Genomic DNA, 13599 nt, shown 5'->3' with positions numbered 1-13599 from the left:
AACAGAGACTTATATCTTTTCCTCTTGCCCTTCTCTAGTCACAGATTATAAAGAAATCATAGCAGCAATGAAGTTACTCCCAGTATCTAAAGGGCACTCTACCTCTAGGTGGGATTAGTCAGAAAGAAGGGAAAAGGAGGCAAGATGGTGAAGAGCTAGGGCTCTAGAATCTAAAAGGGCTGGGTTCAAATCCTGACTCTGCCTGGTCGAGCTGTGTAACCCTGGGAAAGTTACCTAACCTCGCTGAGCCTCAGGTTTTTCTTTATTAAGACGAGGATAATAATAATCGATAAATAATGGTGTCGTGAGAATGAAAAGGGTTACTACATGTTAAGTATTCATATTCTCCATCTTGTAAAGTGATGGGGTTGGACCAGATATTATTTGAGGGTCCTGCCAGTGCTGACACACTATGTTTCAGGGATCCCAAACACAGACTCCCATCAAGCTGCATTTCCCTAGAACTCTGGAGACAGTTCTGCAATGACCACATGCTGAGGACAACTCCACGGGAATCTAAGGCTGACAGCTGCCTTGTCTTTTGCTTACCAATTAGCTGTACTTGTTCTTCTTCCTTGGAGTCTGTCTCCTGCAGATCCTGAAGAAATTTGCTGTTCACCTTGATAATATCATCAATGTTTGAGAACAGGACATCCAGATCTCCCTGTGGCAGCTGGAAGGAACAAAGAAGCCACAGGAAGTCACTGGGAGGTCAGAAAAGTAACTCGATTTTGCAGGCTTTGAAGAACATCCAGAACATTCACACCCACGGGGGCCCATCACTCTTGAGTAGACTGCCCCAGTGGACTTTGACATTTTATAAATCAGGTATTTCTATTATGTTATAAGAAAAGAGGAAGAGATGGGGTGCTTGGCATGGAAAGAAAGTTGAGCTGGGGTTTTATCCTCGTCTGCTGCCAACTATCATTTTTCTTCTCTCAGTTTCCCTAATTGTCATATAAATGTGGGAAGCTGGACTTCTTTCCAGCTCTGACATACTTGGCCCCTACAACCATGACCTTGAGATGTATTCTGAACTCCAGCCCCTATTAACCAGGCTGTACCATTGTTTAAAAGGATGCAAGATATCTATTTATGGACATATATAAGAGATAGATCTGTAGGAAGATAGTTCTAGATGCATGATTAAATGGGAAAAACTATAGAAAAATATCTAGAATATGCTCTTATTTTTGTGAAAATAAGTAGTAATCTATATTGTTTGTCTAATGCCTATGGAAAATAATCCTAATTTCCGGAAAGTAAAATATGAGAGAACTTTTTACCTTTTACATTATCTACTTTAGTATTTCCTTCATTCAAGAAACGCTAATTGAATTCTATTATTTTTTGGTCAAGCACTGGGATATATTGAACTAAACAGTCTTCCTCCTGATGGAGCTTCCAAGCTAGGGGATGTTTGAAATTTTATGTAGAGAACCTGTATAATTTCTGAAATGGGGGGGAGGGGGAGATATAAAATATGAACACTACATTAGAAACCCATCAGAGCGATAACTTCTCCATGTCCCCTCCCCCAAAATAAGACAGAATGTAGGTCATTTTAACCAATCTGTTCTAAACTTGATAAAGGGCTATTTCATCCATTAGTTCACTTCTTTGAGGTGATTATTGCTTTTTCCATTTAGCAGATGAATACACTAAGTTTCCTAGGCATTGCTGAAAGTTTCATAACCAATAAATGGAAGTATGAGGATTACATCCAAGGAACTTCACAACCACCATGCCTTCCCCTCCAATAAGGCTGCCTCAGGAACAGATGTGAGGTGTCGGAACCTGGGACCCACTTTTGCCCCTAGAAAGACAGGCTGTGTGTGGCCCCAACTCAAGTACCTGCTGCAGGCGGCTCCTAATGTCCAAGGCACAGAGCCGGAGTAGGTGCACGTAGGAGACTTCTGTGTCAATCAGCTCCCTGACGGCTAGCCTCTGATGGAGTGACCATCTGTCCTCAGAGACCTGACTTTCCCGGTCTGGACTCCCTGTCCTGGAGGATGGCTCATCAGCCTCACGATCGGCCATGTCAGCAGGTTCTGGGGAAGGCAAACATTCAGCTCATTTCCGGGAGCTCTACTGGGACGTGCTGTCTCTAATCCAAAGACACTATTCATCGAGCAACCGAAAAACATCTTTAGCTCCATTCAGAGTCAAGATGAACTGCGTGTTAGCGTTTGTGGGCAGTAGAACAAAGCTCAGAAAATTGTTGACATTTTAAATTCATTTCCCAGGATTTAGATAATGTGCTTGCCTCGCTTTTCTTCTGTATTTTCCCCAGCTCTTGACCCAGATTTCTTCATCTGGTTCAGCTGAGTCTCTGTCTGTCTCTCTCGTCTGTCTCTCTGTCTCTCTCTCTCTACCTTTCTCTCAGAGGTTCTCTCCTATCCCCGCCACTACTCTATTCAGACCTTACTACTTGTCACCTGGGCTATTTCCACAGGCTCCAGGATCATCCTTCCAAATCCAAACCCCTCTCCCACCTGCTCCCGCCCACACCTATTTATCCTGGACATGCTTCCAGTTTAAATTTCCTGAAAGAAAGCTTATGACTGTGGCAATCCCTGCTGTGAGATGCCACCTGCAGCTCCGTGGTGCTGCTCCAACCTCATTTTTCCCTTCACAGCCATATTCCAGTGAGAGTTGCATGCTTTTCTCCATACCTGCATGGTCACTTCCTGCCTCTGTGCTTTTGCACCTGCTGTGCCCCTCCCATGTCTCTATCCTCCAACATTCCTCTCCTTTAAGGCCTTACCTGATCCTCCCAGCCAGATACGCTTTTCTTCTTTAACTCTAAGTTTAAAAAGTACAAATGGCCATACTGTGGACAAGATGGCCTGAAAAACTTCCCTGCTGAAAAACACCTAGAAATGCTGGATCAGCTGTAACAAACTTCCTTTTCACTGCAAGGCAGGGCTTGCAAGAGAGTAAAGGAAATCAGGGCACTGAAAACAGAGGGAACCGAAAACCAGAGCAGGAGCAGCTGAGCTGATGCAGCTGTGGCCCAAGCGGATCCGTTGGACAGCGAAGAGGGCATTGCCAAGCGTGGTGACCCAGGGACTTGGGAGCTAGCGCCAGACAGGATCAGGAGACAAGCGCCTTCCTAGAACTGGGACGCCGAGGACTCTGGTGAAGTGGCAGATCAGAAAAAAACATCTCTCCACCCACACAGAAGATGACAAGTCGTTTCTCCATCTTGGCTCGGGTCCTGAGTGAGGGAAAGTCTCCTCTGAAAATTCCTAACCACAGTCCTGCCTTCACTAAGCTTCAAGTTCTAATTGATATGGGAGAGGGACTGAGGAAATCCCCAGGGAATCCTAGGTTTGGCTGTTGGCAATAGGCAGACAGTAAACAGTCCGGACTAGAGTCAGAAGGTACTAGAAGGTCTTGATAACAGACTTATTAAATAGGTAGAGGATATGGTGTTTATTTTGCCGTAATGACACAGATAATATATATACAAAACTAAGACACAAAATAATTGTTATAACAATTTTTTTATAACAAAAAATATAGGTTACTACCTGGCTCAGCTATAAATAGAATTAACACACATAATAATGCAAGTGACCTAATTAACATTATGTATAACTATATTGAGAGGATAGGAGAGGGAAAAGCTGTACATATGTGATAGGAGAGTAGAAAAAATTAGCTAAATCCCCATTTTCCATAGTGGAAAGTCAAAGAACAATGCCTAAACTGAAAGCTCAGCAAGTGGCAGTACATGCATGCTATTTAAAGACATGGAGGTAAATACTAAAATAATCAGCTGAAGATGACAGAAAAAATTACCTCGTAGTGACTGGAGCAGGAAGGAATGAGAAGAGAACAGGCTGTTTTGCATAATAAACATCGAAGAATTATCTGTCTCTGTTTCTCATAACAAATGCAGAATGATCCATCCCCTTAAGTTATATGCTTTTATAGCTTTGATATGAACTAAAATCTAAATATAAGAAAAAATGAGTTCCTCAGTTTTGCTGGAGATCAATATTCAAAAAAAAAATCATATTCCGATATATGCCAACAATATTTAAAAGTATAATTTAAAGAAAGATAGCAACATAATAATAAAAAGATTTAATAATATAATAAAAATAAATATTCCTTTCTAAATATCTCAATTTAACAAAAGATGTACAAGATGATCTTCATGAAGAAAATTTTAAAACTTTATTGAAATACCTTTAAGAACTAATAAGTAGAGATATACTATGTTCATGGGTAGGGAGAATCAGTATCATAAAGATGAAAATTCTCTTTACGATTCCATACAATTCCAATGAAACTTCCAATAGAGTGTTTTTGGTTTTTTATGTTTTTGTTGTCAGTAGGCCATAATAAAATGATTCCAAAATATATAAGAAAGAGTAAAAGGTTAATAACGGCTAAGGCAATTCTGAAGATGGAGGGACCTCTCCTACCAGATATCTAGATCTCTTTGAAAGCCATAATAATTAAGCAGTATGGTATTGACACGAGAGCAAACAGATCAATGGAACAGATTACAGAGCCCAGAAATAGACCATAGTAAATATGGAAACTTGATATATGACATAGTACCATTACAGGTCACTGGGAAAGGGCTGTCCATGGGATAATTGGCTTCCAATATAGAAAAATAAACAAATGCATTTCCACATCAAACCCCAAATAAACTCCAAATGTATTAAAGGCCTAAATGTTAAAAGTGAAACTCTAAAATTCTTAGAAAACATAGGGAAATATTTTTATGTCCTTTAGATGAGAAGGATTTCTTCAATAAGACATAAAATGTATAAACTCCACAAGAAAAGACTGATAAAGATTGATCAATCTGACTACAATAATATTGAAATGTTCTGTTTGTTAACAATTTTACAATCACAAGGAAAAGAGAGGCCTCAGACCAGCAGATATCTGTAATGAATATAACCTGCAAAAGTATGCAGACTATATAAAGAACTTCTATGAACCATTAAAACAAGGCCATCTAAAAGAAAAATAGACAAAGAATGTTGTTGTAGATGCAATGTTGGGTTCATTTAATGTCAAGTTAACCTTCTCCTATCGGTTGCTGTAATGCTGAAACTGGAGAGCTAAAACAGCTTTTCAAACTCCCTTGCAACAAAGATTCCAAAATGTGTTTTCAGTCTCACCAATCAGATGGTCTCACATGAGCCCCAATTTAGAACGGAGCTAAATAGGAAGAGGCGGGTGCTTGAGGTATCCATTTAGTGGGGCAGGTACTGCATTGTTCTGAAGTCAACACTTTTAGCAAGTCATGGAATCCTGAAGCCAGCAACAAGAACAGTAGTTTTCCAGTTCTCCAGTTTCCTGATTATTACAAAGCATAGCCGCACCATTGGAGGGCCTTTCCTGTAGCACTGCTCTGGGACTCATTCCTAGAGACCCATTCTGTGACCTGCTTTTCCAGCTTCTCCACCAATTTGGTAGGCATCCTAATACCCTCTATTAAATCCCCTTCTGGTTAAAACAGAATGATTTGTGTTATCTCCAACTAAACCCTGATTGACACAACTATGAACATGTATTTCACAAGAGAAGTAATTTAAATGGCTTAATACACAAATGAAAAGACACTCAACTCACTAGTAACTAGGCAAATGTGAATAATTAAAACCACAACAAGATAACCATTTCATGCTCATCAGATTGGCAAAATATAAAAATAAAATGCTGGTGAGATTGTAGGTGAATGAGAAGTCTCGTATACTGATATGATAATATAAATCGTTGCAACCACTCTAAAGAGCAATTTGGTAATCTCTAGAAAAGTTGAAAACGCACACCAAGGAGTTCCACTCCTAAATATATCCTACTTCGAGAAACTTCCACATATACACAAGGAATGCACACAAGAATGTTCACTGCTGCACTTTTGATGATAACATAAAATTAGAAACAACCTAAATGTCCCAAGGAGAGTAGCTAAAGTAACTTGTGGTGTAGCCATGTAATGGAATTCTGAACCATAGTGAAAATGAATAAATTATGTATCTGCGTATCAATATGGATATCCTCAAAAACATTGTAAAGAGGAAAAAAACAAAAACCAAGTCCTAGAAGGGTACATAGGATACTATTTTTTAAAGTTTAAACCATAAAAAACAATGCTAGATATTGTTTAAGATACATAGACCAGTAGCATGGGTATTAAAATTTTGATGGAAGATATTAATAATAAATTCAGGACAACAGTGACCTCTCGAAAAGGTAGCAGAGGATCGGAATTGGGGAGGTATCAAAGGGGACTTACTGGTGTCTGGGGCATTTTTTTTAACTTTTAATTTTGAGTTAATTATAGGCTCACATGCAATTGTAAGAAATAATACATATACCCTTTAACCAATTTTTCTCTCATACGAAACTATGGTACAATATCACAACCAGGAGACTGACATTGATCCTGTCAAGATATAGAACTTTTCATTGGCTTGGCTCCCGCCCCATGCCATCCTTAACCCCTGGCAACAAGGAATCTGTTCTCCATTTCTATAATCTTGTCAGTACAAGAATGTACGTAAATCATAAAGTATGTTTGGGACTCACTTTATTGAATCAGCATAATTCCCTGGAGACTCATGTAAGTTGTTGCATGTATTAGTTTTTATTGCTGAGCATCTGAGATGTCTTATTTATTTAAAAAAAAAAACTGAGGCAAATATGACAAAAATGTTCAAATTAAACAGAGCCAGGCAATAAGGTCACGGGCATTTGTTGCACTGTTTTTTTGTTCTTTTCTGGATGGTTAAAATATTTCCTAATATTTAAAGTGGCACACATCCCATTCAACCTTGTTCTCACATTATTTAGGGCCGTGCCTCATCTTCTTGGCTAGACACTAAGCTCTTAGAGACAACATAAGCACCAATTTATCTTGTTCCTCCTCTGTGCCTCACGATACTGATGATTACTACATGTTTACATACATAAATGGTCCTTTTGCATCTACTAGTAGCAGTAGAAGTTTCTGTCCTGAGTCACAAGCACCGACCCCATGGATCAGATAAATTGTAAACTGAGTGTTTGGAGAAAGCGAGGTTGTTCAGAAAGCGAAGGGCCCAGAAAGATCCTGGAACGCTTCTGTCTGTTGCACAGCTCTATTTCAGCTCCTGAACACTGCCTGTGGTCTGCTGACCTGTCTCTGGCCCGAATCGCTGACATTTGCCACCCTGTGCACAGCTTCTCTAGAAAGATCCCAGTGGTATTGGTATTTCAGGAGAGCTACTCAGGGCCCACTACTCACAACTGTTGCTAAAAAAAATATATATATATATATACACATTACCTAAACATCATCTCTCTTAAAATACTTTATAAAGAACTGCTAAATATTTAAAGTAGCATTAATTTGTACTTGGGTTAATTGCAATCTAGATCTCCAAGCAGGCCTGGCAAAACCTCTCAGTAGCAGCATTTTGTTATTTCTTGGTGTATAGCCCACGTAATGGAAGAAAACACACTTTTATGTCTTTAAAAGTATAATATATTTTGGGGCAATGAAAGGAATGAAGTACTGATATGTGCTACAACATGAATGAATCTTGAAAACATGCTAAGTAAAAGAAGTCAGTCACAAAAGACCACCTATTTTATGATTCTCCTTATATAAATTGTCCAGAATAGGCAAATCTATAAAAAAAGAAAGTAGATTAGTGGTTTCCAGGCTGAAGGGATAGGGGATTAGGGTGTGGTGGCTAATGGGTACACGGTTTCTTTTGGGGATGATGAAATTGTTCTACATTTGTTGTGGTGACAGCTGCACAACTCAGTGACTATATTAAAAAACCCTGATTTGTATATTTTAAATACGTGAATTATATGATATGAATTATATTTCAAAAAAGCTGTTATCAAAAAAATATTCTCTGCTGTTAAGGTTTCAAAGAAGCTGCACTCTCATACATTGCTGGTGGGAATGTAAAATGGCACAGTCACTCTGGAAAATAGTTTGTCAGTTTCTTTTAAAACTAAACATACACTTACTAGCACAATCACACCCTAGGGCTTCTATTCTAAAGAAAGAAAACTTATGTCCATAGAAAAATATGTTCATGAACCTTCATAGAAGCTTTATTTATAATTTCCCAAAACTGAAATCAAAATGTTGTTTTAATAGGTGAATTTAATAGGTGAATGGTTAAAAAAAAAACAACAAAAAACTGTGGTACATCCAACATCACTGAACACTCAGAAATAAGAAAGAATAAACTATTGATACGTTGCAACTATGTGCATGGTTCTTGAGGGTATCGTGCTGTCTGAAACAAACCAATCTGAACAGGTTACATACTGTGTGAGTCCATTTATATGACATACAAAATTATAGTGACAGAACAGATTAGTGGCCACTTGATTAGGAATGAGGGCGGAGGGCAGATGGGTGTGACTATAAAGAATGGCACTGTGGGAACTTTGTGGTAATAGAATGGATCTATTAATTGAGGTGATGGTTACACAAATATACACGTTATAAAATGGCATAGAACAATCATGCAAATATATTATACTGATGCCAATTTCCTGGTTTTGATATTGTGCTATCTTTAAATAAGATGTAATCATTGAAAGAAGCTAGTAAAAGGTACACAGAACCCATCTGTACTATCCTTGCAACTTTATGTTGATCTATAATTATTTCAAAATAAAAAGTTAAAAACAAACAAAATAGTATGTAGCTTAATGATCCACTATCTTTGCAACACTCTCAGGGCAAATGCAGCTTAAAAGCCTGGGAGAGCAGGCTGGGTGCCCTAGTTCCATTTCTTGGTCTTGCCTGATAAGGAGGTTTGTCTTGGAGAAAGGACTAGGGGACATGTGGCTTTCCTTATAGTTCAGTCTATGCTCAGTCCTGAGATCTTTTTGATACTTTGTGATAGGCAATTAAGAACTAAAATCAGTCTAGCACATAGTCAGCTCTAAAAAAAAAGTTTCTATTGAATGTTCTACAGCAATTGCTTCTGACTTTCAGATAGGATAAAACAGTTAATTCTCTTCTCTCTCTTCTCCTCTGTCCACACTGGCACAGAGGTATCTGGACATTCACACATTCACTCAACAAATCTTTGGAGTAGCTACTTCATGCCAAGAACAGATTAGTGGCTACCTGAATTCTGATGATACAAAGGTCAAGAAAAAAACAGCTCTACGATAAGAATAGGACATTTAAAATATCTGGTTATTTGCTCTGATTTTCATTCCTCTAAAAGTAAATGTTATGGACATCCTGATTATTTCCTCCCTTTCAAGACTGAAGAAGTAACAAGGGGAAATGATACTTTGAACCTAATTCTGACCAATCAGAAGAACTGGAGAAATGGAAGTAAGCAGATCTGTGAGGGAAAGTGAAACCATCAACTTAAAAGTACTTTCAGAAAGTAGGATGTCACTGGCAGGGAAAGTTAAACATCCATAATCTTCCCATCCCAGATTTTAGAGATAAGCCAATTTAAATATTTAAGAGGAAAAAAAAAAAAAAGGAAGCAAAACCTCTGGTCTGAGACTCTAAGGATTAAGGAAGGCTGTCAAAGGTAAAGTTCAAGCATCATGATAGCAGGACTGTATTGAAGAATAAAGGGAGGAAACACTTATAGAAACAAGGGTGGCCACATAGGGGGATCCTGGCTAATGAGCCTGGCTTATAAAGATATTGACAGTAGTCAGAGGGCAAGGTCCTGTACATGGAGCTTCCAAGACTCTCAAACCCAGAAGGATCTGGGATGGACAAAATTATAAGAACCCCGCAGCTCTGCCCCTGCTATGACTGCCAACTACATTGTAGGATTCATGTTCAGAAAAAAGTAAGAAACAGGCACATTATTTGATGGCTTTGCTTTCCTCTTCTTAGCCCTGAAGAGTGACTGCAGGAGGCATTGTGAAGGTTCAGAGCCCAGAAAACATGATTTCAAATTTTGATTCTGCAATCAATTAGCTGGCTTTCTTGGGATAATTATGTAACCTTCCTCATAATAAGATAATATTATAAGTGTCTAACAGACTGCTTGGTACACCATAAGCTCTCAATTATAGTAGCTGCTGTTTTTGTTACTATTACTGTTAAACTGGAAATGATAACATTACTAGGGATCAGATGGATGAAGAACTTGTCTAAGGATACTTGGCTGGTCATACTCAAGCAGATGGCGAGAACAGGTAATCACGATGATAATAAGAAGAAGAACTATATACCAGAGGCTGACTGAGAATGCAGCTAACGCCAAAGAAATGGAGCTGAGAGATGGAGAGACCATGAGACTGAGCCCTGATGGCATTACTCAATCCAGCCATGATAGAATCCGATTTCCTTTGGATTTTTTTTTACACGGGCTAAAACATTTTCATTCTCCATCCTGCTTTGACATAAGTCACGCTGAGCTGCGTTTCTGCCACCTGATTAAAACAGATGGTCTGTCAGCCCTTGGAAAGGGAAACAGAGATCACATGAAGCCAGCATAGGTTACAAGAACAACAGACAGGTCATGCCAGACTATCTTCATTCCCTTACTTCAAGTTAACTAGATCAGTAGATCAAAGGAATGCTGCATGCTTAGTGTAACTAACCCAGCAAAGTGTTGACGTTAGTCTCTTGTAATATCCTTACGAATAAGAAATAAGATGTGGTGACAGAGGCTAGAGGTGGGAAGAGGCAATAGGTCAATAATATGGACAAAAAACTGGTACAACTTTCTATCTCTACGACCACCTGAATCTAAACCTCTGCCACCTTTCTCCTCGACCAGGACAACAGCCTCCTGACTGGATGTGGTCATTTAAAAACATGAAACTGACTGCTTTGCTTCCCTGCTCAAAATCTAGACAATTCCTCCCTGACTCCCATCCTCCTTCCAAAGAACCACTCCATTCTCACAATAGTTATTTTTCTTATCTATTTGTTTTGCTGTTTCATTCAATAGAGTATAAGCTCTAAAAGGGCAGGGATCATGTCTCTTTTATTCATCAACGCATTATCTAGTGTCTACTCTAGATTTTGCACTTAGTGGGTACTCAGTTGAATTAATGAATGAATGACATTGGCAGAATCATGATCAAATTGCCAATGACACTATTATAAGACTAATATGATCATACACAACTCTTGGAAGCCACCAAAAGTTTGATGTCAGGTAAGAGATAGCAATGCCTCTTCAATTTTATATAAATGGAATTGTATAGCATGTACTCTTTTTTTTTTTTCTTTTTTGGTCTAGCTTCTTTTTGAAAACTTATTTTGAGATCAATCCATGCTGTAGTACGTATCAATAGTTCATTACTTTTTATTGCTGAGCAGTATTCTATTGTATGCATATACCATAGTATGTTTATCCATGCACTGGATAAACAATTGGTTGTTTTCCATTTTTCTACTACAGTCAAGTCGGACCTAGGAATTAAACGTCTGGATCACATTATAGGTATATATTTAACTTTTAAAGAAAATGTCAAACTTTTTAAAAGTGTTTGAGCCATTTTACATTCCCACCAACAGTGTATAAGAGTTCCAGTTCCCACACAACCTCATCAACACTTAGTGTATTCAGTCTTTTTAGCCATCCCAATAGGTACGAAGTGATATCTCATTGCGGTTTTAACATGCATTTCCCAATGATTAATGATCCTGAGCATCTTTTCAAGTACTTATTTGCTATCCATATATCTTTGTTGGACATCATGAGTTGTTTGTTTGTTGAAGTTAAAAAAGAGGCTCTCGCTCATTATATAACTAGACAAACAATACAGAAATTTACAAAGAATGAATAGTCCCCCACTACCAATCCCCACCCCCAAACACACATATAAGTAACCAAAAGTTCATAAGAATCACCAGGAGCCCTTATCAGACATGCACATTTCTGTCTTACTCTGGAAGATTATGACTCAGTAGGTCAGAAATGGTGCATTTTAACAAGCTCCTAGGTGATTCTGATGCAAGCAGTCTAAAGACCATTTTCTGCTCTTAAACTTGTCCTCCATAGGAATGGTTGGAGGATTGAAGGTGGTGAGTCTGGAGGGGAAAACACACAAAGGGTACACAGGCTGCCTTCAAATAAGGGAGAGCCTTTGCCTGAGAGAATGAGCATGTTTGCTCCATGCTGTACCATGGAGTCCCTAAAGTTTGCAACCTAAAAGTCAAATTAGAAAAAACTTTCTAACAGAGCTACTGTGAAACGAAATCAGGCCACAGAGCCAAAAAGAGAGGGAACTTGCCAAAGTCACAGGGCTTGCAGAAAAAAGAACTTCTTTGGGTTGAGAAATGGCTGATTGAGAGTGAAGTAGAGAGTGGACAAGACAAATCCCAAACACACACATTCATATTCTCTCTCTCTCTCCCTCCTTCCCTCCTCCTTTCTCTCTCTCCACAACCTCAACCCCCTCTCTCTGAGGAAAAACTCCCCTTTTACAAATACATGGAGAAGAATGTAACCCACCATACAGGTAGTATGTATCTTAACCCAAATTAAAGAGCAGCTATTTGCCCTAAGCCATATTTCTATTTGCAAGGCCTAAAATGGTAGTGAAAAGAGAAAACACAGTATTTTGTAAGAGCAGTCCTTTTTATAGAATAAGTAGGCATGCCCAGACCCTGTCCCCACAATTTTGGATCCACAGATTTTTAAATTCTTAAGCTTGTCAGTAAACAAGCAATGTGTTTTGGAAAATCAACGTCAACAAATGTCATTTCGCTTCTGTTGCAGCACCCAAAGACACCCCCGCCCCCATCAGTTAAATAAAAAGCCATTTATCTGATCTAGAGCAGAATCAGTCAAGGCACTGTTTACCACAGCAAGTCACTGATCCAAGAGGGATGTGAGCCAACTGCTAGCAATTCCTGTACCCTGGCAGAAACAGAGCTGAGTTTCCGTCACCTGGTGACTGAGTTTTGCACAGGTATGTCTTCCTCTTTCTTCTCATTTAAAAACAAACTATACAGCTGCTGGCTCCATTTAAAAGAGGCAAATGAGGCCCAATAAACTCCTTGTTAGAATGTCTGGTAGTTTTGTTTTCTTTTTTGTTTGTGTTCTCTTTGTATTTATTTATTATTATTTTTTGAGTGTCTGGTGGTTTCTACCATCAGCATTTGACCTTGGGTCAACTATTGAGTGTAGTGCATCATTCTAAGTAAGTATTTTCTAATTTAGATTACTGTCACCAAAGTAGATACTGCCATTTGTAAGTCACAACAGAGTTGACTTTGTATTTGCAAGTTTCTAATTTTTAAAATTTTGTTTTATTTCATTTCAGGTATAGCCCAATTTCCTCCAGATCGTCACCCTTTCCAACTGGCACAGCTGTGATTCACACTGTGTTACATGGGCCAGCACTTTTCTTAAGCACCTACTACGTGCCAGGATCCAAACTCAGCATTCATACTTAAGTCTAACAATAGCCTGCAGGGTGAAGTGGCCAATCTTATCTCCATTTTACAAGGAAAATTGGGCCTTGAAGAAAGTGAGCTATGTGTCCAAGATCACACAGCTGGGGGCACCAGGATGCTGTCTGGACTCACAGCAGGTACTCACTCCTTCCCCAGCTGCCTTCAGCTGCTCTGCAACCGGCAGCCTGAGCGCCAGCCTTCAGTCACTC

The 13599-nt window shown here is 39.0% G+C and overlaps 1 protein-coding gene across 2 annotated transcripts in view; it reads right to left on the bottom strand.

Moving 5' to 3' along the window:
- The window catches only part of ARHGEF37 (Rho guanine nucleotide exchange factor 37), a 36847-nt gene that overhangs the window by 22003 nt on the left and 1245 nt on the right, over window positions 1–13599 (bottom strand). The window contains exons 1-3 of one of the 2 annotated variants that reach the window (XM_006906385.3): window positions 13536–13593; window positions 1855–2051; window positions 550–673 (exon numbers count right to left, since the gene is read on the bottom strand). In XM_006906385.3, the coding sequence (XP_006906447.1) occupies window positions 550–673; window positions 1855–2040 (310 nt within the window). In that variant the 5' untranslated portion in view covers window positions 2041–2051; window positions 13536–13593. Of the gene's footprint in view, window positions 1–549; window positions 674–1854; window positions 2052–13535; window positions 13594–13599 lie in introns of those variants that run through there. The other variant, XM_025043152.1, reaches the window with a different exon arrangement.

Source organism: Pteropus alecto, unplaced genomic scaffold (genome assembly GCF_000325575.1).
Source record: "Pteropus alecto unplaced genomic scaffold, ASM32557v1 scaffold40, whole genome shotgun sequence".
Taxonomy (NCBI): domain Eukaryota; kingdom Metazoa; phylum Chordata; class Mammalia; order Chiroptera; family Pteropodidae; genus Pteropus; species Pteropus alecto.
The sequence above is the reverse complement of the archived record's forward strand: the minus strand, read 5'-3'. Positions and strand labels throughout refer to the sequence as shown.